Source organism: Semicossyphus pulcher, unplaced genomic scaffold (genome assembly GCF_022749685.1).
Source record: "Semicossyphus pulcher isolate SPU_LCO1_2020_fin unplaced genomic scaffold, fSemPul1.0.p SCAF_4, whole genome shotgun sequence".
Taxonomy (NCBI): domain Eukaryota; kingdom Metazoa; phylum Chordata; class Actinopteri; order Labriformes; family Labridae; genus Semicossyphus; species Semicossyphus pulcher.
Window position 1 is genome coordinate 10,090,345 of NW_027211715.1, and position 20,267 is coordinate 10,110,611.

At 41.6% G+C, this 20,267-nt stretch overlaps 1 protein-coding gene across 4 annotated transcripts in view; it reads left to right on the forward strand.

Annotated features, from left to right (window-relative positions):
• Positions 1-20,267, forward strand: part of ptprfa (protein tyrosine phosphatase receptor type Fa) — a 220,143-nt gene that overhangs the window by 134,659 nt on the left and 65,217 nt on the right. For all 4 annotated transcript variants that reach the window (XM_069679935.1, XM_069679936.1, XM_069679933.1 and 1 more), the window contains 3 exons: positions 342-439; positions 12,746-12,869; positions 13,051-13,226. In XM_069679935.1, the coding sequence (XP_069536036.1) occupies positions 342-439; positions 12,746-12,869; positions 13,051-13,226 (398 nt within the window). The remainder of the gene's footprint in view (positions 1-341; positions 440-12,745; positions 12,870-13,050; positions 13,227-20,267) is intronic.

Genomic DNA, 20,267 nt, shown 5'->3' on the forward strand with positions numbered 1-20,267 from the left:
ATACAATTGCTTTGTATTTTATGTATAATTTTTTTATGAATTGTACAGCACTTTGGTCAGCTGCTGCTGTTTTAAATGTGTTTTATGAATACATTTACTTGACTTAACATTAGGAGTCACAACTGCGTGTGCATGTGCAGTCACAGGATGTGCACACAAATGCATTAACTCATGCATGCCTCTGTGTTATGAGTCACACGTGTGTGAATGACTGAGTTGTTCTAATCACACACAGATGGACTTTTGTTAAAACATCACGAAAGTGTATGTTTTTGTGTCTTGTTTTGATCCTTAAACCCCATAGTGTTTCATATGTGTGTCACTACTTTCTTTCACTGCAGGGATGAAGGAACACCCACCCATCTCTATCAGTGACCTTGCAGACCACATAGACGGACTCAAGGCCAATGATGGTCTGCTCTTCTGTCAGGAGTACGAGGTAATTCATGAAGCAACATGCACTTTTAAGTCTTCTGTTTTGGAAATAATGTATGATGCAAACATTAAACATTTTTTCTGTTAGATGTATGAAATTTACATTTGGTAATCTTGCCAGTGTCAGCTGATGATAATGTAGCGTAAATCGGTCGATTAATTATTTAATAATTAATTAAACTCGTCATAGAATGCCTGCACTCTATATTGACGAGAAGTTAACTTTAAAGTTAATTAAAAGGCTTAACCTATCATAGGCATTTAACGGGGCACCACCCAATTTTGACAAAACAGGGAAAACATATAATTAGTTACCGAATTGTTTAATTCAGTCTCATAATCTGAAGGTTGCTACAGTTTAGAATTGAGTTCGTTTCGCGGTGTACAGAGGCTTAGTACTTCACACAAACACAAAGACACTTGAATCAGTACTTTATAAATGGAGAATTTATTGACTAATACTACTAAACATACATGAGATAACTAAATATGGTGATGGACGTGAAATGATTAATAACAGGATGAATATGATGAAAGATGGATTGAAACCTGTTCAAAGGAGTGAAGTGTAGCAGCTGAGATATTAGGAGGTATATCGCCCAAAACCTTATACTAACCTTCCTAACAAATCTGTGACTAAAGCATCAACCCCAATATACAGTAAAACCAAAGTTAGACCTACTCGGAGGGTCAACCGCGTTGCAGATGAGGCGTGTGGAGAGCGTCAGGTCGGAGTGGTTCGGAGTTTCTGATGCCGGGGCTTGTACCCGGGTTCCCTCGGAGCGGCGCCGCACGGCCGGTTCGTTCTCTCTGGATGATGACGTGCTGGTCAGTCCCACGTTGCGGCCTGAGCCGGATGGAGGCTGAATGCGTCTTCTGGGTTCGGGACTGAGATTCTGTCCGAGTACCGGGGCTTGAGCACCGGGAGAGCTAGAGTCTGTATTTTGAGCAGTCAGATCTAATGCTGGAGCAATATGGACACGCGAGGTCTTCAGCACGGCAGAGTGCACGCAGGTTCTGGGCCTACTCGCGGGCAAAACTTAAAAAGGGGAAAGGGAAGAAGTTACGGAGGAAGGGGGAGGCGGAGGCGCTCGTCAGCAGCCGGGACGCAGGGTGTAGCACAAGGAGGGAAGAAACAAGAGCACGAGAGAAGTTGTCACCTCTCATTTAAAGGGTCTCCCCTCCCCGGGGGGGGGGGCGTCCGGGCCATGGCGCGAGTTTGACCAATCCTCATATCCGAGACTTTCTTTACTTATTAAACTACTTATTTTTACCCCAAAGTAGTTATCCTTATCCATCTAACCTCCCAACATGTAATACCTCTGGATTCTCAGCTGCAACAAATGGATGCTCCAAAACTCTTTCTTCTCCCCAGGGCTCTGGAGTGTGAGTTGTTTCTGTTGATCCACCGTCCCTGGATCAAAGCATGTGGTTCCTTATTTCCCCACAGCTAATCAACTAAGACAAACATTAACCGACCGTAATCCCATGGTTTATCAGATGACATCCTTCATCTGGTGTCTGTGGAATGTTGGTCCTGCAGACGAAGAGTTATAAAGTTTCCCCTGTGGACACAATCTTTAATTTATTGGTCCCCAGAACAGAGCTAGTGGTCTAGCTCTCTTTCCGGTGGGGTCAAGTGACCAGGTCAGGCCTGGATCAGGCCTATCCTGATACCACACTACAATAATTTGAAAGTTAAACCAACCAAATAAAAAGAAAGTGAACCATCTGAAATCACTTGCATTTTGATATGAATTTGTCATAAAATGTGACCTGAACAAACACAATTAATTTAAACTAATAAAACGATATCAATGTGTTGTACATTTCCATTTTGAATACATAAAAATCCTCATATAAAACAAGTGTTGGTTCGAAAATCCCAGTGAACCTCTTATCTAATTTCTCAACACCAGCAAATATCAGACAGTAATATTCAACCCTAGTTTCAAATCAATATCATGAGTTTGGAGGTGTATAAGAGCTACTTTGACTCATAAAGGAACTTTTGAGTTTGCTATTCACAGCCGATGTGAACCATGCCTTGAAAGAATAACCTTTCAGGAGACAGTGGATAATAATTACTGATTTCTATAAGCTTCAAAGGTATAGAGAGTAATCTCAGCTAAGATGACAAGATGAACAAAATTCTATATAATGTAAAATTAAATCTTTAGGTCCTAATTAAAGGCTTCAGGAATTCATTGGAACAGGTTTAAACCTCTCTGTTTATTATTTCACATGGCTGACGCAAGGGAGGAAACCATTGGACTCAAATATAAAATGGCTGCATGCCTAAAGTTTGCCAAAGAGCATCTGGACAGTCTGCAACAGAAGTGGGAAAATGTTTTGGGGACAGATGCTTGGAATTGTTTTGAAAAAAAATCCCCACCAGAGCTCCATTATAAAACATAGACCTGAGAGGCTTAATATGCAACATTTTACACATTAATATATCAGAAAACAAATATATCCTATGTAAATATATCTTGGAGTAAAGCCTTTCTAACATGTGAGTGGAGTCAGACTCCCTCTCTGCTTGTTGTTCTCAGCTCAGTGTTCATACAGCAAGGCTGGCTCCTCGTTCCCGATACTGCAGCTTGTTCATGTACACGCAAAGGCGCATGCATGTTTCTTCACATAAATCGCTCCCTCTCTGCGGTTCGCCCTGCCTGTGTGTCCGAGACACAGAGACGGCACCGCCCACACAGGCACAGCGTTTCAAAGGCATGATGGTGGAGTCTCGTCGCCAGAGTAAAACTGAAGGAGACCCCCCAGACTGTCCAAACCAAAGAAAAACCTTGTTTGACCTCAAATACTTCAGAAGAAGAGACAAGGCCCCAATCAACTTTGGGCTGCATATCCGAATGGAAAGTCCTACTAGTAGCTGCACTCGGCTCGACATTGAACCGGACTTGGCTTTGCTTCAACTCGATGCAGTAAGTGACCTGATGAATTCATATTGTTATGTGAATGCTTTTATTAGTGACGGACTAGACTCTAGAGTAACATTATGCCCGAAAGCTTATTCACTGTTGAATTTGAATTTGAGCTGGCTTACTGTACCGTAAGCATATCATGGCTATTTTATGGATTTTATAATGCTAGCCAGGCATATTGTTAGTGCCGAATTAGTTTTTTGTTTGGCTCACTTTTCTTTGTGTAGATAGAGAGATAGAAAGATGATAGATAAAGTACTTTATTTATCCCAGAGGGAAAATAACATTGTAATAGTAGCTCATTCGACGTCACAATAAAAATACTAAAAACTAATAGAGAGCATATATACTGTGTATATAACAAGACCAATACTGATAAAGATGTAATACAATGGGATTGGATATATTATAATATAATATAGCTATATTACACATAACACAACCTAACAGATATAAATATATATAAACACATTCACAAGTTTTCAAGGCAGATGTACAAAATAGAAAGAGCAAAAGTGGAAAGATATTTAGTCCAGATCAGTAGCTGTAGGTTTGGCACAGGCAGATGTGTTATAGAGCCTGATTGAGGTGGGTAGGAAAGACCTCCTGTACCTTATTGTGGAACAATAGGGATGCTGGAGCTAAAATTGCTCTTCAGATTGTCCAGCATGTTATGGAGAGGGTGGGGTCATTGTCCAAAATAATGAATAGTTTCTTCAGTATTCTGGCTTCAACCACCTCTTCCAGCCTGACGAGCTGCAGGGCCAAAACAGATTCAGCCTTCTTAATGATGTTATTCAGTCTGTTGGCGTCCTTTGCTGTGACGCCTACACCCCTGCACACAACAGCAAAGAAGAGTGTCCTCGCAACAACAGACTGGTAAAACATGAGGAGCATTTTGCCGCAGACGTTAAAGGACCTGAGCCTCCTCAGGAAGTAAAGCCAGCTCAGGCCCTTTCTGTAGACAGCATCCGTGTTGGTGGACCACACCAGTGTGTCATCAAGGTAAACACCCATATACCTGTAGGAATTGACAATTTCCATGTCATTCCCACAGATGCAAACTGGAGAAGGAGAGGTATTTTTTTCTTTGAAGGTCCACCATCATCTCCCTTGTTTTTCCCATGTTAAGCTGCAGGTGATTTTCCCCACACCACCTCACAAACCGATCCACCAGGCCCCCTATACTCTGTCCCCCCTTAATACACCCCACGATGGCAGTGTCATCTGAGAACTTTTGTAAATGACACAAGTTGGAGATGTATTGAAAGCCTTATGTGAAGGTAGTCAAGAGGAGATAAACCTGTCAGACACACAGCTTTGCAGCCTCACAAACTGTGGCCTGCCTGCCCTGCCCAATTACTGTCATGAAGCATTATAGTAGAACAGCGCAGTATTAGGAAAGGCCTTCAAAACGGCTCAGCTGAATAGACAAGACCAAAAAACACAGTAAGATATAGCCAGAGACAAGAGCTGTAACGCTGCAGTGGATGCTTGATGTCACATCTAGGACTGTTTGTTTTCATATTTAATAACTGCATGCTGTCACTGAGCAATGAGTGTAATTCCAATTAAATATTGTCAATTTTGTTGTAGTGTTGGTAAAGCTGTGCAATGGTTGGAAGAGCTATCAAGCTTATCTTCGCTGATAGCATGTTTACATTTGAGCCGAAACACACATTTTAGCTAAATTGTAATAAAAACAGTCTCATAGGAACTGTTGCCAAAACTGAAATTCAGATGCAGTATGATTTGGTAAGGAAGATAAAATTCAGTGGCCCTTTGCAAGCATAACGTGAACTGTTTTCATTATTCCAGCTTTAAAAAGGGCCTCCTGTATCTTCACCTGTGAGGACTACTGGAATGTGTATGAGCTATAATTGGTGCAAAACTATTTGTATATGCGTAAATAGATCCACAAATACATACACAGATCCACAAATACGTACACAGATCCATAAATGCATACAAAGATCAACAAATGCGTACCCAGATCCATACAAAGATTCAAGAATGCATACACAGATCCACAAATGTGTACACAGATCCACAAATACTTACACAGATCCACAAATAAGTACACAGATCCATAAATGCATACAAAGATCAACAAATGCGTACCCAGATCCGTACAAAGATTCAAGAATGCATACACAGATCCACAAATACTTACACAGATCCACTAATGCGTACACGGATCCGTACAAAGATTCACAAATGCATACTGTAGCAATGGAGGAGAAACCAGACTGGCACACAGGGTTTGTTTAACAAAAAGTCACAGGCGTTTATTAATCCAAGGGAAAAGGGCAGGGGAGCAAACAAACTTAGGTTCTTCCCTAATCGGGGTAGTCACTTTCCTGTCTTTGTCGGGCGGTGGTCCTCCGGTAGAGATGGGGGGCTGACAAGAGAAGGGTCAACAGCATTTAACTTTCAGGGTTTCTTCTCCTTACTTTCTTGCAGTCCTTTCAGCTCCCCTGCTTCCCTGCTTCTGTCTGTTCCTGCCCTCCTCTTCTCCCAGCAGCCTCTAATCACTGATTGTCTTCAGCTGGGCCACCTCCAGGTTTGGGTGAGCTGGCAGTGTAGGTAGGTCTGATTACAAACTGTGCCCAGCCGGTGCTGGCTCTGCCCTGCTCTCTGGTGGCCTCTGCTGGTGGTGAAGCAACAGTGGTGGGGAGAGACACCACAATACACAGATCCACAAATGTGTACACAGATCCACAAATGCGTACACAGATCCGTACAAAGATTCACAAATGCATACACAGATCCACAAATGCATACACAGATCCACAAATACGTACACAAATATGTACACAGATCGACAAATGCATACAAAGATCCACAAATGCGTACACACATCTGCAAATATGTAAACCAATTTGTAAATGCTTACTAATGTCTGAAAAGTCTAAGGGCCCCGGACCCACTTTTGCTAGTTACACAGCACACATTCTGGGCGCAAGGCTCAAAGAGGTTGGCTTAAGTCCCTGGATTATTTATTAGTGTGTTTTCGGCATAACATGAATCAAACCAATCAGAGTGTCAGCTCTCATTCCCTTTAAGGAATGAGCCTACAGGCGCACCTGGCCAGGTTTGCATGCAGGCAGGCGTGTTGCTATTTACATGCCGGATTTCAGTCATTCTTATATAAACCGGATTCAGGCCGGCATATTTAGCTTATTTCCTTCTGCTGTTCCCCTGTGCCCTGTGCAGAATGCACACAGGTCACTGTACAATATATGTCGAAACACGGATTGATGTTAAAGCTGCTGCAGCAATCCAACTGCCCAGCAGAAATGGAAAATTAAGAACTTCATTAATTATTTAATCATTCAGACAGGCCATCAGGATCGGATAGGATCTTCATCATCAAATAAAGGTCAGCTGTAAATGCTTATTAACTTAATTTTGCTGCTAGATCACATGGCTGTATTCTGCAGTGCGTGCGTAAAGGAAACAGGACGGTGTATTAATATATGTGGGCACGATTGTTGGTGCCACAGGTAGTTATGTTTGAGGATTATAAGACATGTACCCAGGGTCCAAAATTAACTTTTTAGTCCACCTGCCATTGGTGGGTAAGCCTAAAAATTTTACCGGCCAAAATCTTTTTAACCGGCCATTAAAATGTTGTTAGATATAATGTCAGAAATACACAGTGTTAGAAAGAAACTACACTTTGCTTTAGTACTGAACTCATAGTAGCAGTGTAATTTTGAGGTCATGTACTTTGCTTGTGTACACTTACTCCACTGAATTTAAAGAAAAATATAAAGTAGATAAAATCAGCTCCACATTTAAAAACTGGAGCAAATAGTGTACACAGTAACGCTTTATTAATAATAGGTCATCCTGCACAATGAGTAGGTTACCTTAAGTTATGGTACTGTAAGAATATTTAGATTCTAGTCATTTTAACTCTTGCTTTAGTTTTTATTGCAGGGCTTTTGCTTGTAACTGAGTAAATCCTCACACAATGACACTTGCAGTTGCCATGATCAAGCACTCATAGCACTCTCCTTCCTCGCTCATTTATAAGCCCCTCGGGCGGCTGTGGCTCAGTGGTAGAGTCGGTGAAGGTCGAGAAGGTCGGAGGTTCGATCCCCAGCTCCCTCAGGCTACATGCCGAAGTGTCCTTGGGCAAGACACTGAACCCCAAATTGCTCCCGGTGGCATAGCCAACGGGTATGAATGTGATATCTGATTGACAGTTGGGCACTTTACGTAGCAGCCTCTGCCATCAGTGTATAAATGTGTGTGTGAATGGGTGAATGTGATATGTAGTGTAAAAGCAGCTTTGAGTGGTCGCAAAGACTAGAAAAGCGCTATATAAGTACAATCCATTTACCAATCCATTTACCATTACCCCTAGTGACCGTGCTGTAGCTCAGCTGTTAGCGACAGCCTCTGCGGTCTCTTGCGAGGTGTCTCAGGTGTTTAGCTTCTCCTCTGCCTCCCGTATTGACAGTGGTACACGTTTATACTGTAAGTTTATATGCAGTGGTGATGAAGTGTATTGGAAATGCGTCTCTACAACATGGAAACTCAATAATTAGCTGCTGTAGCCAGTCCCCATTAGCCAGTGTGGGCTAGTGTAGCGTCAGTAGCTGTCAGGTGTCATGTCAGAAAAGGCCTCAGACCTAGGGCCAGATAAGGCCTGAGCCTCCCTAAACACTGACTGTTCAGACTCTTTAAGTATCTAAAGGCTGGATACAAAAGCTGTCCAAAAGTAATTGAAGTCACTCAAGAATGAGTTGAGAAAAGCAGGATCTGATGCAACAAGGTTTACCAAGTACAAAAATAGCACATCAATTAACCATAGCCTAAATCTGGGCATCAGAGACTGACTAGGTTCTTACAAGGCTTGGTCTTATATTAAAACTCAAATTTTTAAAAATTTCTGTTCTCTGGTTATTTTTAACTGTGTCAACAAACTTGACATCTGCGTCAGTAAATGCCAAGGTCCCCTTTTAGCTGGATTCTACCGGTGTCAAAATCCCCAGCTGTTGGAAACTATCCTGGAAGGTACCTGAATCATGACACAGTTATTTCTGACCAGAGGACAGAGTGGATTTTTAAAAATCAGTAAAACAAATCATTTCAAAGCATAAAGCACATTGATTTCACTCTACACTCTACCTGATATATATTTTTTACACAGATAAGTTCTTCATTCTGATAATATGATTTACTTTCAAGTTGGTTACACAGACTCTGAGAATTTTTCCCAACACAGGAAGCCCCCGCAGTGCCGCGGCACAACACCAGGTTGCCGGGGTGGCTGTGTGACTGTCCAAAGGACGCATAGCACTAAGCAGAGTCAGCTGTCGACTAGTTCCTGTTTCTTACAGCTGCTCTGTTAGTAACCTGCTGCATTTAAGGCACACTGGTGTGATCAGTGAAAGTGTTAACGCGTACTTATGCATACTGAGCTAAATAACAGAAGCGTGAGCGCACCAATGGTGGTAAGCGAGGGTCAATTAAATGATTGCGATACAGTTATTCACGGACACACTCTAGTGACATGCAGAGCCATTGCAAAACAAAACTTAATCAACAACTGTATGTTTTGTAGTGATGGGAGCACCCACCACTTGCCAAATGTGGGTAAAAATCTAATTTGGCGACTTTATTTTAGTGGCGGGTGCTAATTTTGGACCCTGCATGTACCTCTTGCGTGTGTGAGTGTGTGTCTGTTTCTGTGTGTATTAGAGAGAGTGTGTATCAGAATGAGCGGGCATGATGGAGAGATTGGTGTCGGTCTCTGCAGTTTTTGGCCGTGCGGGACTGAGCAGGAATCTCCCTGAGGTGAAACAGGTGTGTGTGTGGAGGCAGCGGTAAGCTTGTCCATGTCTTCCAGCACTTCTCACCAGATTGGTAACAAACCGAAAGCAGTATCATGATTTAAAGAAGTGAGGGTAAGAGAAGCCCATAAACAACGTTATTTTGCTGCAAATACACTGCTTTTTCCTTATGAGTAGAAGCGCTGCTGTGCGTCCCTGTGTGAGTAGCAAGCAGAGATTTGCGTGAACACGCCGATGTGTGCCCATAATGCGCCCTTTAACTAGCAGAAACAAACTGTGCCACAGACCTTAGCCCGGTTTTTTGTTGGTATATGGCGCAGTCGCTTTCTGCATCCTCTAGAAAACGATGTGTTCCACCCGTTTACCCAGCCACACCTAATTTTTAAGACCAAAATGCCCATGGGTGCTAATGTGGGCGCAAGATCAGTTGCTATCTACACAACGAGGGTGCTGGGTGTGAAAATGACAACTGCGTCAGGTGGAAAAATAGCAAGAACACTTGCGTCGCACGCTTTGGTGCTTTGTGCTGGGGGTGCGATAGGACCCTTAGGCTTTCAGCCATTAGTAAGCATTTACAATTTGGTTTACATATTTGCAGATGTGTGTACGCATTTGTGGATCTTCGTATGCATTTGTGGATCTGTGTACGGGTCTGTGTATGCATTTGTGGATCTTTTTACGCATATACAAATAGTTCTGTACCAATAATAGCTCCATAAATGGAAGCCATGTCTCCTGAATTGTCAACGATTGATGAGGTCTAGACTTCTGAACGGTAAGTGGCCTTGACAAATGCATTCCGTCTGAACATGTGCAACTTGTTCTTGAACAAACTGTAAGATTTACTACATTACATAAAATGAAAACTGCAATTTCTGTCTTCATAATGTCCCAACTAATGAATACTATAAAACAAAATGATAAATTACTCTTTTTCATTCTCTCATTTTGAAGATGCAGGTTAACCAAAGGACTCACAGCACGAGTGCCTTTCCTCAAAACTACAACCAGCATAGCAGGTGTACCCTAGAAGAGGAGAGGGACCTGCAACAGAAGATTAAGGCGCCTCTTACATCCCCCTCTGCCAAAAGAAAACAAACAAGAAAGAAAAATCACTCTTTAAATAGAGGAAAACTCTAATCTAGAAACAAAATACCTAACTCTGATAAAGAAATGAAAATCACTCTAAAAAGAGGAAAACTCTAAACTAGAAAAGAAATACCTAATCTAATGAAGAAATGAAAATCACTCAAAGGAGGATATCTAGACTAAATAAATAAACAAAGACCATCTCAATACTGGCAAAAACGCAGAAAAAAAAATCTAGTCTATCTAATCTAGAACTCTCACCGATCTGACTTGGAACATGAACAGGAACATGGAACATGGATCAAGGGCATTGCTGGGACGACTGACATGAAGACAAGAACGAACTGGCACAGGACAAAGGGAGACACCACAATTTAAACATGAGGAGGGTAATGACAGGTGAAACCGATTAGGGAGGGGCCAGACAATCACCAGACACGGGAAACACAGGAGCAGGAAGTAAAGTGATCTGAAACAAGAGGGAACAGGGTTACTTTCAAAAGAAAACAGGAAATGACAAAACATGAACGAACGAGCCAAAGATGGTAACTTAACTAAAGGAAAAAGACGAGACGTGACACCTCTAATTATTTAAACGCGCAATTACCCTCCGCCTGCCCCATATTGAGAACTCAGGAAGTGAGGCAGCCACAATGTTGTGGATAGCATGCAGAAACAAACCTCAGTGAGCAGAAATGGATAATGAAAAGGTCTTTAAATGACAAGTGTAGCCTCAAAGCCCTGCTAGATGGTTCTCTGGACAAGACAAAAGTTATTTGTATTTATTGTCGATGTACCACCGGCAGTGTTACATTTCTCAGCGTCAGATTTCTGTGCAATTAAATGACTACGCTCCAATTGAACGGTCTAGAACTTGAACTAGAAAGAGGGGAATCCAAACTGAGTAAGTCTACATGTGATTTGCTTCTCACAGAAATCATTGATATATGCAATGATTGCCATGTTATGCTTTTGGCATATTTTTTGAGCATGCAGTACCTTTGAGGTTATTCTGTAGAATATTCTGGACAATATTTGTCATTGTTTTGGAATGTTGCAATAATAATAAACATTAACTTGCATAAAGGAAGTATATTTGTCCATTCCCATGTTGATAAGAGTATTATAAACTTTAAAAAATATCTCTTAAAGGTAAATTTACAACAGGTAAATATGTGACTTTTTTTTATTTGCGATTAATCGCAATTAAATATTTCAATCGATTGACAGCCCTAGCCCTAGTAAACCCTAACCCTATTTCCACAGCAGCTTCAATTTCAGTTTTTATGCACTTACAGCTGTGAGTAGTCCATTAAAAACTAGTGAAACAAACATCTTGTGTTTTTTTAACGTTCAACAGCTGAATACTTGTGAGCTGTCACTATACAGTAGCTAAGAATATTTTTTAATGGTAAAGCAGGTGGAGCCTTGATTTTTTTCAGATGGAGACAATGTGTATTCATAGCCCAACTGTAAAATACAGTTTTGTTTTTTTTTAATTTTGTTTTTTTCTACAGTGATTGGCTAAGATACTCTTTGCAAAAATAAACTTGGATTATCTTAATAATTATTATGTATTTTGTCAGGATTTCCCTTGATCTAATGGTGATACACATTAAAAGCAAGCTCTAAACCGATTTGGCTTTTTTAATATTTAATGGAATATTCATTGCACTCACTGTCATTGTAATTGCACATAAGAAATAAAATTATGTACTTTTAACAGCTAAGCAGAGAAGTCAGTGTATGTAGGTGGTTTGTCACAATAGAATTTGTAAATGCATTAGACCAATACTTTTTTCCTCTGAATATATTTCATTTACTTCTTAAGAAAATACAGTAACAAATGTTAAGGTACCAAACAAAAAAATCTCCACTAAATGGCTTAACTGTTGGGCTTTTGTGGCCCAGATGAAGCAGGGTTGTGTCATAAAGCAGCCTCTGTAACAGATGATCACAGCAAATTAGATTTATGTAATTGTTTTGGATAGCTTAGCTGTTTGCCTTGTGCCTCCAGCAGCTCTTTGCTGGGGCTCCCCTTCCCTGTCCCCTCGTCCCCTCCTCTCTCTCCCCCGAGGCTGCCACTGGTCTCGGCACAGGGGTGAAAATTTGGTTAACAGTGGTAATTGGTGTGAGATTCAAATGTGTCAGGCCACTACACAATCAAAACATTATACTGTATGACTGACTTCAGCTAGCTAAAGCTCATTTCACTTTGTGTTTAAGCTTACTAGCATTAGCAGAATAAAGTTAGCTTGCAAGTTCATAATTACATGACTTGGTTTCAGCTCAATCAGAAGAACATAGAAAAAGCTCTCAAGGTGATTAAAATATTGGACTGGACTTTTACCGTGAGCTCTAAAAGCTAAATAAACACAGAAAGAAAGACAGGAGCTATTGTTGTAAATGGTAACCCATACTCTCTGTCCCATACATCTGTATATCCCTATCCCCCCCCTATCTCTGTGTCAGTCTATTGATCCAGGTCAGCAGTTCACCTGGGAGCACTCTAACCTGGAGGTCAACAAGCCAAAGAACCGCTATGCAAATGTTACCGCCTATGATCACTCAAGGGTCATCCTCGCTTCTGTGGATGGTGAGAGACATATGGGAGAGGAGAATTTACATTTACCTTCATTTAAAAAAAAACAACATAATTTCTGACCTCTTAATCTTAAGTGTTTTTCATCATTTTCAGTAAGAAGCCTAGCTGTTTTCTGATTCACAACCATATTAATTTGCTTGCTTAGTATGTGTATGCATGATCCTCACAACAGGAGTTCCAGGCAGTGACTACATCAACGCCAACTACATTGATGGCTATAGGAAGCAGAATGCATATATTGCCACACAGGGACCACTGCAAGAGACGCTGAGTGACTTCTGGAGGATGGTCTGGGAACAGAGGACCTGCACCATCGTAATGATGACCAGGCTAGAGGAGAAGTCACGGGTGAGCCCTTAATATAGATAAAAGTTAAAATGATAGACTGGGTGAAATTTATAAAAGCTTCCTCTCAACCTGTGCAAATGAGACAAAAAGAGACGCACCTCGGTGCAAAGGTGCTGTCAGAGCATATTTAAATCAGGCATTTTGCATACATTTTAAGTAAAATAGTCTCCGTTTAATGCAACCTCAATGTGAAAAAAACATCCAATTTACAAACACCAGTGCTTCTAGCCAGACATAGTTAGAGTTGGAGCAGAGAGCAGAGAGTTGATGGTAATTACGGTGCAGTGAACCATTCTCAAAACTAACAGTGACAGCAATTACGCCGCTTGGTGACCTAAAAATAATGTCTGTAAATACAGTCTGTAAATACTATTTTAACATTATTCCCAGAATCAGAAGATTGATCCGTCAGGTCGTGCTTAAAACCCCCTACACAAACGGGCACATTTCTTAAGATGTGTGCAGATGGTCTGGAGCCGTTATGCAGGACGGGGATAATAATATCTGCATGGGCTGCGCATGTTGGCTGCTCATGCGGGCTCACTCAGGGAAGCAAGCTGCATTTCAGACGTTGAAACTGGTATCATACCTGTCAAGTCTGGGCTTCACATAAATTGTTAAAAAGAGCTCGTGTCCCTGCTCATTATGTATATGTGGATGGAGCTCAATTAATGCATGTTAGCATCGCTCTCGCAACAGAGTGTGGAGATGCTGACAGGCAGCTTCTGTCCATAATCAGAAGATGAAAGATGTGAGGTAGGTTTGGTCAGACAGATGTGAGGAGGCAAACGTCAAAGCCACGTTATCCAGTTCCACAATTCTTAGGTCCCCAGATTTAGTTTGCTGTTTCGGCCTGCAGTTGATGCTTGTGACGTAGGAGGAGGGGCTGTTCTCTTCCAAGCAGGGCAGGATAGACTAGAAAAAATGGTGGCCTACTTCTCAAAGAAGCTAAACAAACATCAGCAAGCATATTCAACCATCAGAATGGAGGCCCTGGCCTCTAGCAGTCTAACATTGTAAAATGGACTGTACTTGTATAGTGCTTTTCTAGTCTTCCGACCACTCAAAGCTGCTCTTACACTACATGTCACATTCACCCATTCACACACGGATGGCAAAGGACTAAGTGCCAATTTCTAATCAGGATCAATGCATTCATACCCGTTGGCTATGCCATCCGATTCAGTGTCTCGCCCAAGGACACTTTGACATGTGACTGTAGCAGTCAGGGATTGAACCCCCAACCTTCCGATCAGTGGCGCAAAAAGTGGGTATGCACTATATGCGTCGCATAGGGGTGCCGAGCTAGAGGGGGCGCCAAAGCGATGGGGGAAAATGATTTCGAGTCGGCATTTTCTGTACTTAACAGCTGTTTGTGCATGTGTAAATGATATGATCAATAACAGAGGCACGTCACTGATTAGGCGCCCCTCCACTCCTTCACCTCCCCTCCTCTCACCCCCCCCCCCCCCCCCAAACACACACACACACACACACACACACTATAGGCTCTCCAGTGCGCACCCCCTCGAGCACGTGCTGGAGCACGAGTGTTTTCATTTGAATCGTGTTGTCATCTGATGACAGGGAGCTAAAGATGGAGAGGCAGAAAAGAAAGCTCTCGGGGGCACAAAACAGAAAACGGAAGAGGGAGAAGGAGAAAGATTTCGTAGGAATGAAAAAAAGCTTTTTCAAAGTGGTTGAAAGACAGTAGGTAAGTTATGTCAGTGTATCAACAGGAGGCTTGGAAATATTCAGGCTTGCTAAAGCTACTACGAGTAAAACGACTTACGGTTACTGTTGTCTTGCAACTGTGTACTGATCAGTATTTACAATATAACAGGTCAGACAAGAAAAATAAAGGAACTTGTTTGTGGTTATTTTGTTGTTCAGACAGTTATCTTTTTTTTTTAACTAGATGGTGAATCATAAAACAGATAAATTATAGAACTTGGGAGTGATAAACAGTTGAGTTTAAATGTCTTCACTCAGATATAACACTACAGTGCTGTTGTGATGTATCTGATAAGTCTGATCAGATGCAGCATCCAATCAGTAACTGATCACCTGCTGTAATATGTAACTTAAAATAATAGTCTGTAATAAAAGTCTTATATTTTATAAGACCATGAATAAATAAAATTTATACACATAAACATTTAAAAAAAAATTAAAATCGGGGGGGTTGATGGTGCTTTCAGGAGCTGCAATCAATTTTTTGTGTGAATATGCCCTTCTGTTGGCAAAAGATTGGAGTGCATTATAATATAAATTTTAATATAATTTTTTAACAGCCAAAACTCAGACAAAAAACTATCTCATGTGCCTCAGGTAGAAATCTTGTTCTCTGATGAAGTAATATATAAAAATTGTATATAGGTAATGTTTACTTAATTTATTCAGTTATCTAATGTGATGCTACTGAAGTAGTCACAAGTAATGTCAGGTAACGTCAACATTTCACTGACTTCCTTTCTCAATCCCTGCTTAATCACACCCTTTCTCGACGATAGTGAAATTAATTGGCCCCAGAGTCAAAATAATAGAAGTATTGGTTCATACCAAATATTTAATGTAATACCCAATTCTCATGAGGCGGAGGAAATACACAGAGACATGGAGGGTCCTGAAAAACCAGCAGAGGATTTTAGACCCTGTATCCAGCTTGGCTAAGAGTCTTCCATGAAAATGTGACAAGAACCCACAAAACAGTAGAGGAGGTAATGTGAGCTTAAATCTTTTAAGGTTTCAACCAAGAAGCGAATGACATACGTGCAATAACTGATTACAGAAAATGGACTGTACTTATATCGCGCTTTTCTAGTCTTGGGATCACTCAAAGCTTCTTTTACACTACATGTCACATTCACCCATTCACACATTGATGGCAGAGGCTGCTACGTAAAGTGCCCAACTTTCAGTCAGTTATCACATTCATACCCGTTGTCTATACCTCCCAGCAAGCAAATTTATGGCTAGTAAAAGGCTAATAGCCATTAATATGTAGCTGGCGTCTGGGCTAAAACACTGCAAAATTTGGGCTGTCAGTGAATATTCAGAAGACGTCTATTTGAACACTTTGATTAAACGTTTGCGTTTAGACCAGATTTCACCTGCTTCTCTCACAAGATTCAGTTCCACATCGTCTGCATTTGAGCTGAGCTCTTATCCCTGTCAGCTATCGATCTCTAATGTCAATTATGTGTCCATCAGGTAAAAATGAACTACCTCAGCATCCAGGGGTCGTTCAGATTTCACAGTCAGAGCTGCGCAGCCGAAGTACCTGGGCATGTGCAGTCTTCATTTTTCTTCTTCTGTGGAAAATGCTTTGCCTTAAATATAACGGATTAAATGTCTATCACAATGTCAGGAATAAAATGAATGAAATAATAGCCTATCCAAAGTGTAGCCAGTGTGTGTAAACAGCCTGTCTATTAACTGTGCATACACAAACGAATAACTAAAATGAATGTCACAATATTAAATCAATCTCATGATCCATTTTTACCCTCACTTGTGAACAAGACCCCAAGATACTTAAACTCCTTCGCTTGAGGCAAAGACTCACTCCCCACCTGGAGGGGGCAATCCACCATTTTCCGGCAGAGAACCACGGCCTCAGACGTGGAGGTGCTGACTCTAATTCCAATCGCGTCACACTTGGCTGCAAACCGCCCCAATGCCTGCTGGAGGTCCCAGCTTGATGAAGCCAACAGGACAACATCATCTGCAAAAAGCAGAGATGAAATTCTATGGTCCCCATACTGAAAACCCTCCTACCCCTGCCTGCGCCTTGAGATCCTGATGCTACCCGGGTAGTGTATTCGTCTTTTTTGTATGAGATCTCATATGCATATCTGTCAAGAATGTAGCAGCTAAAAGGACTAATAATTAATAACTAATTAATATCAAATTATGTAACAATAATCCATAACTCAAAGTTTTGCATCATTATCACACACAGCTGAAAGAGAGTGATGGCACCCATCTTCTGCTCCTAGAAACGATTAGTTCATTACTAAATAACAGAATTTAGGTTTACCTTAAATTCAGTGTTGGATGCCACACAATTTTGGCAAAGCAGGGAAAACTTATAATTAGTTATTAATTAATTTAGGCTTGTGATCTCAGGGTTGCTACAAGGTTCTTGGCCATGGTGTACATTGACTTTACCATTTAATACACACATAAATCACAGGATCAAGGTCTTTTTAAATAAAATGTTTATTAAACTACTAACTACATGACTAAACTACTAAATAAAAATACACGAATAAATGAGGAATAAATTAGTGAGCACAATGATTAACTTGCACGATGAACAATCTCTAAATAGGACTGACATTAAGTCAAGTCAAATCAGTGACTGTATCTTTGGAGGTTTATCAATTGATTGAATGTATAAAACACTATTCGGCAGTGGCGAGTTTGAGGAGCATCATGGAAGATTGTGAAGCAATTTAATATTAGGTTTAACTCTAATTTGATTAAGGATCCTAGTTTAGTTCTAATGCTTACTAAATCTCTTGATTAATTTCTCAATTGGTAATTTAGCATCAATTGTCGGACATGAACACTTGAAATAGTATTGTTCACCTGACGATGGGCAGAGTGGTAGCAGAAGAAGTTCTTCCTGGTGACCTCGGCATTTTGGGTCCCACGCTCAATCTCTCTCAGCAGCAGCTGGAGCGTCTATTCATGTCCTTTGAATATGGCAAAGCTGCCATTATGACCCCTTGAGCCAAAGTCTCTTCCGTTCGAAGTCTTTGTCTCTAACGTCATCTTCATTCAAAAGCTTTGTTCATTAGTTGCAACATTTGGCTTTTAAGGCAAGTTCAGTGCAACTTAGGATTCAGCAGAGTTACGGAAGGTGGCGTTTTCTGGCCCAGCTTTCCGCAGGGCAGCATCAAGGTGAGAATCAGAGGCGAAAGAGCACAAGCAGCAATAAGGGATCCTGGCTGGCAGGACTCAAAGATCTAATTGTTCTAAAATCAGAAGTTTTGTTCATGGGTTGGTTAGATGTCCCCTCCAACATGCTTGGTGTGGCTTGAACACTGTAGCGGGCCTTGGGCGGCCAGACAGCAGGCTTTGCCCCCTCGGTTTTTATTTCACATAACATGTGAATTAATGTACATTTTAATCATAAAGTTCTTTATTTTCATACAGTTTTTGGATATCTCCATCTTGATGCTCGAGTGAGTCTTTTGATGTTAGCCAGAAATCAAGGAAAGTCATCCTCCTACAAGAGCCATAAATTGGCTGGCTTAACTTGTCATTATTGACCCAGAGGTCATGTGAAATGGAAGAAAAAGTTTCGATTTTTGTTAAGGAGTTAATGATCATCCGCTACATTGCTGCCTGATTTTATCAAACTATCAGGCTCCAAACCTGGGGGTTTGAATAAAAATAGATTCTATCAAATATCAATCTCATCAATATCTCAATCAATCAATTAACTTTTCAACTTGACTTTTCACAAAAAGCAAACATCACTCCAGCCCAACCCCAGTTTGGTCACAGTGAATGATATCACTCAGGTACGCAATATTTTAATTATGAAATCAACCAAAACAACACTTTATGTTATCCATTAAAAAAACTATTTAGTAGGTCTGTAAGACTTGGCTGTAATTTCCTCATTATTAGCCTCTGTAGTCTGTAATCGCGAGTATTCAAGCTAGTCTAATTTTCATGCAGGGCAACTTACAAATATAGAATTAATTTCTGACTGCATCAGTCTGAACAACTGAACACTGACTGCCTGCATTACTTTTATGAAAACGTGTCAAATCTGTGGTTTATTCGTGAAATAAAACATAAAAGAAATCAACATAATGTGTGATTATGGATGATGGTGGTGTGACAACATCAGGGTGGGAATTAGTGCATGTTGGTCGGACAGTGCCCTTTTTTTGTGCTTGAGCCCCAGCCCCTAAAGATGTCTGTGCACGGTCCTGTCAAAAAAACAGGTTATGACTTTAAACTGTACTGCCTCATAGAACTTATGGGATAAATTCAATCTCAAATGGGAAGCTGATGCATTCAAGTATTCAGGTGTAACTCTAACAGAGGACCTTTGAAAATTACTAGAAGAAAATGATGGGCCTTTATATATGAAGATTAAATCAGATCCAGCTCCTCCAGGATGGCACATCCATACGTGCGGTTGCAAGGTTTGCTATTTCTCCCAGCACAGTCTTAAGAGCATGGAGGAGGTACCAGAAACCAGTTGTTACACGAGGAGAGCTGGACAGGGCCGGAGAAGGGCATCAACCCAGCAGCAGGAGCGATTTTTGCTACTTTGTGCGAGGAGGAACAGGAGGAGCACTGCCAGAGCCCTACGAAATGACCTCAAGCAGGCTACTGGCTTGCATGTTTCTGACCAAACTGTCAGAAATAGACTCCATGAGGGTGGCATGAGGGCCTGACGTCCTCTAATGGGACCTGTGCTCCAAGCCCAGCACAGTGCAGCGCCATAAGCATTTGCCAGAGAACACCAGAATTGGCAGGTCCGCCATTGGCGCCCCGTTCTCTTCACAGATGAGAGCAGGTTCACACTGAGCACATGTGACAGACGTGAAAGAGTCTGGAGATGCCATGGTGAACGTTATGCTGCCTGTAACATCATCCAGCATGACTGGTTTGGCAGTGGGTCAGTGATGCTCTGGGGAGGCGTTTCCTTGGAGGGCTGCACAGACCTCCATGTCATAGCCAATGGGCCCTGGGTTCCTCTTGGTGCAGGACAATGCCCTGCCTCATGTGGCCAGAGTATGTAGGCAGTTCCTGGATGACGAAGGCATTGATGCCATTGACTGGCCCTCTCATTCCCCTGACCTAAATCCAATTGAGCACCTATGGGACATTATGTATCGGTGCATCAGACGCCGCCAAGTACCGCCACAGACTGTCCAGGAGCTCACTGATGCCCTGATCAATGTCTGGGAGGACATCCCCCAGGACACCATTAGCCGACTCATCAGGAGCATGCCCAGATGTTGTCGGGAGTGCATACGGGCAGGTGGGGGCCATACAGACTACTGA